Source organism: Haplochromis burtoni, unplaced genomic scaffold, assembly GCF_018398535.1.
Source record: "Haplochromis burtoni strain Fernald_Lab_line unplaced genomic scaffold, NCSU_Asbu1 Contig_910, whole genome shotgun sequence".
In the NCBI taxonomy this organism is placed as follows: domain Eukaryota; kingdom Metazoa; phylum Chordata; class Actinopteri; order Cichliformes; family Cichlidae; genus Haplochromis; species Haplochromis burtoni.
The window spans coordinates 1,685-4,183 of NW_024583271.1; the positions used below are offsets into that span (position 1 = coordinate 1,685).

The 2,499-nt window shown below is 37.5% G+C and overlaps 1 protein-coding gene across 2 annotated transcripts in view; it reads left to right on the forward strand.

The window, feature by feature from the left end:
- Positions 1-1,346: 1,346 nt before the first annotated feature.
- The window catches only part of si:dkey-3h3.3 (uncharacterized protein LOC100144568 homolog), a 6,979-nt gene continuing 5,826 nt past the window's right edge, over positions 1,347-2,499 (forward strand). For both annotated transcript variants that reach the window (XM_005952768.2, XM_005952769.2), the window contains exon 1: positions 1,347-1,448. In XM_005952768.2, coding sequence (XP_005952830.1) covers positions 1,425-1,448 — 24 coding nt within the window. In that variant the 5' untranslated portion in view covers positions 1,347-1,424. The remainder of the gene's footprint in view (positions 1,449-2,499) is intronic.

Consider the following 2,499-nt stretch of genomic DNA (forward strand, 5'->3'; position numbering starts at 1 on the left):
CCTTCTGGACTTCATGGACCTGAACTATACATTTAAGGTGAAATGGCTAAAAGAATGCTTAAAATCTCCTGGATCATTATGGCATTTCATTCCACATAACATTTTTAGAAATGTTGGAGGTCTACAGTTCTTATTGTCTTGTAATTACAGTATATCAAAGTTACCAGTTAAAAACAGCTTGGAAACGATGTTGTTCACATAACTTTTCTCCACATAGATCTATTATCTGGAATAATGAATGTATCACTAAAAGGAACAAATCACTTTATTTGCAGACTTGGATTGATAAAAAACTAATCTATTTAAAAGACTTATTTGACGCTGAAGGCCAACTACTTAGTTATAATGACTTTATTACTGAAAAAACATTCCCTATCAAATTTAAAGATTTTAGTTCAGTAATAAAGTCCGTTCCTAGTGGACTGATTGATTTAATGAAAGGCTACAAAAAATAGAACACACCACATGCATCCGTTAACACTCTTTATATAAATGGTATTGATCTCTTAAGCAAGAAATGCACCAATAAACATATTAGAGAATGTTTGTATAATGCGAAGAAAATAACTCCAAGAAGGAAGTTTTTTTGGAATGCTATTTTTGAAAATATCAACTGGGATAAGGCAAGGCTTATTCCTTTTAGATTTTGTATCACAAACAAAATAAGAGAATTACATTTACAACAGGAAAATACTACATAACATTTTAAAACATAACATATACACAACATTTCAAGATTCTGTGACACTGATAGAAAATGTACCTTTTGTAAAACTAAAACTGAAAGTGTAACTCATTTGTTTAATGGCTGTTCATATAGTGCTACATTTTGGAGAGAACTTGAAATTCTATACTGTACAAAACAACATACAAAGTCGAAATTGAAGGGAAGGACATTATCACTTATTTTGAAACCAAAGGAAAAAAGTTAGTGTACCATTGTCAATCTTTATATCTTACTAGGGAAAGTCCACACACATAAATGTAAATTTCAAAACTCAACCCATTTGTTTTTGATTGAAATGGAATATTACTTAAACTCTCTTAAATTAACTTCAAATAAAAAAGGTTTATCATTGATTGAAATCCATTCCGAAATTTTCAACAAATGAGCTGTCACAGATACAATTTTCAAGTACAAAGCTATTATGAAGTCTGTCACGTCCCTCTTTTTTCCCTTTATTTATTTATTTACCCTTCTTATTTTCAGTGTACTGCTTATTGTTGCGCTGATTTGTCCTGTATCTCTACTGTACAAACTGAACTGGAATGACTGACTGTTCACGTTACAATTTCAAATAAAGTTTTGAAAAAAAAAATTCAAGGTTAAAAAAAGTTGTTTCCAGTTTGATCACGTGATGAACAAAGGCTGAAAGTGAAAGCAGGCGAAGGTCAGGTCTGCGCCGAGTCCACAGACAGCTGCAATGTCCGCGATCAGCAGAGCAGAGGTAGGTGCTTCTGTTCTCACGTACAGCTAAAGCGCGACGGAAGCACAACAACGTTTTTACGGCGGTCCGGTTTGCGCAGTGTAGCCTGCACCGTATCTGCGCAGTTGCTCTGGCAGCACGTAGGGTTAGAGTGCGCTGCTTTCTCTTCTTTAGTTCATCGCAAAAGCAGCTTATACAAAACAGCGTTAACAGAGTTAACTGCGATACGGCGCTCACACCGCTGTTTAATACGACTTCCGGTGTTCTGACAAAACACCCTACCTATCAAGCTGTGAATCTCTGATTAATACGAGCACATTTCTGCTCTGAGCTCTTCCACTCGTGCTACGGTACTTTGGCTGTATCCCAGTTCAGGGTCTGCAGCCTTAAAGGCCGCATTTTAAGGCCGATTACGTCACAGCGACGCGACGAAGGTTGCTCGAAATGCGTCCGTCAAATGCGTCCTACATTTCCCTGAATTTAAGGAGACTTCGGCTGTTTCCCAATTCAGGGTCTGCAGCCTTAAAGTATGCAGCCTCAACGGTCCTCAAGGGCCGCGTACTCAAAGACCGCTAAGGCCGGAAGTGTGAGGCTTGTGAAGCGGGACGGTCTAGCCTCCGTCGCGCTGCCCAGGTTGCCTAGCAACCATGATAGCGGGAAACGTGTGGTTGACAGAAAAGAAGGAGAACACATTTTGTTCGTTTGTTTCTACATGAGCTTTGTGTGATTTAATAAGTATCTGAGGCTGAGACCACAGGACTGTAAAACATGATTGTTGGGCTTCATTTCTGTACTGAACAAAGATTAGCTAGTAAATAACAATTAGCTCATGTTGTTCATGAGACTAAAGTCAGTGTAAATATGAGATGGCCAATATTATAGTTATTATACTAATCATTATTAGTTATTACAGCAGTGCGTTTGAACTCTCAAATCAAATCATTTCTATTGTACACTGGTGCAGCACATGTGAGTGAACTCTGTGTCAAATACTGAGCTTCAGTAAAGATTCAAGTTGCAGCTATTTATATGTCCTATCACCTTAAATCTTCACTCAAAGACACTCAAGTAT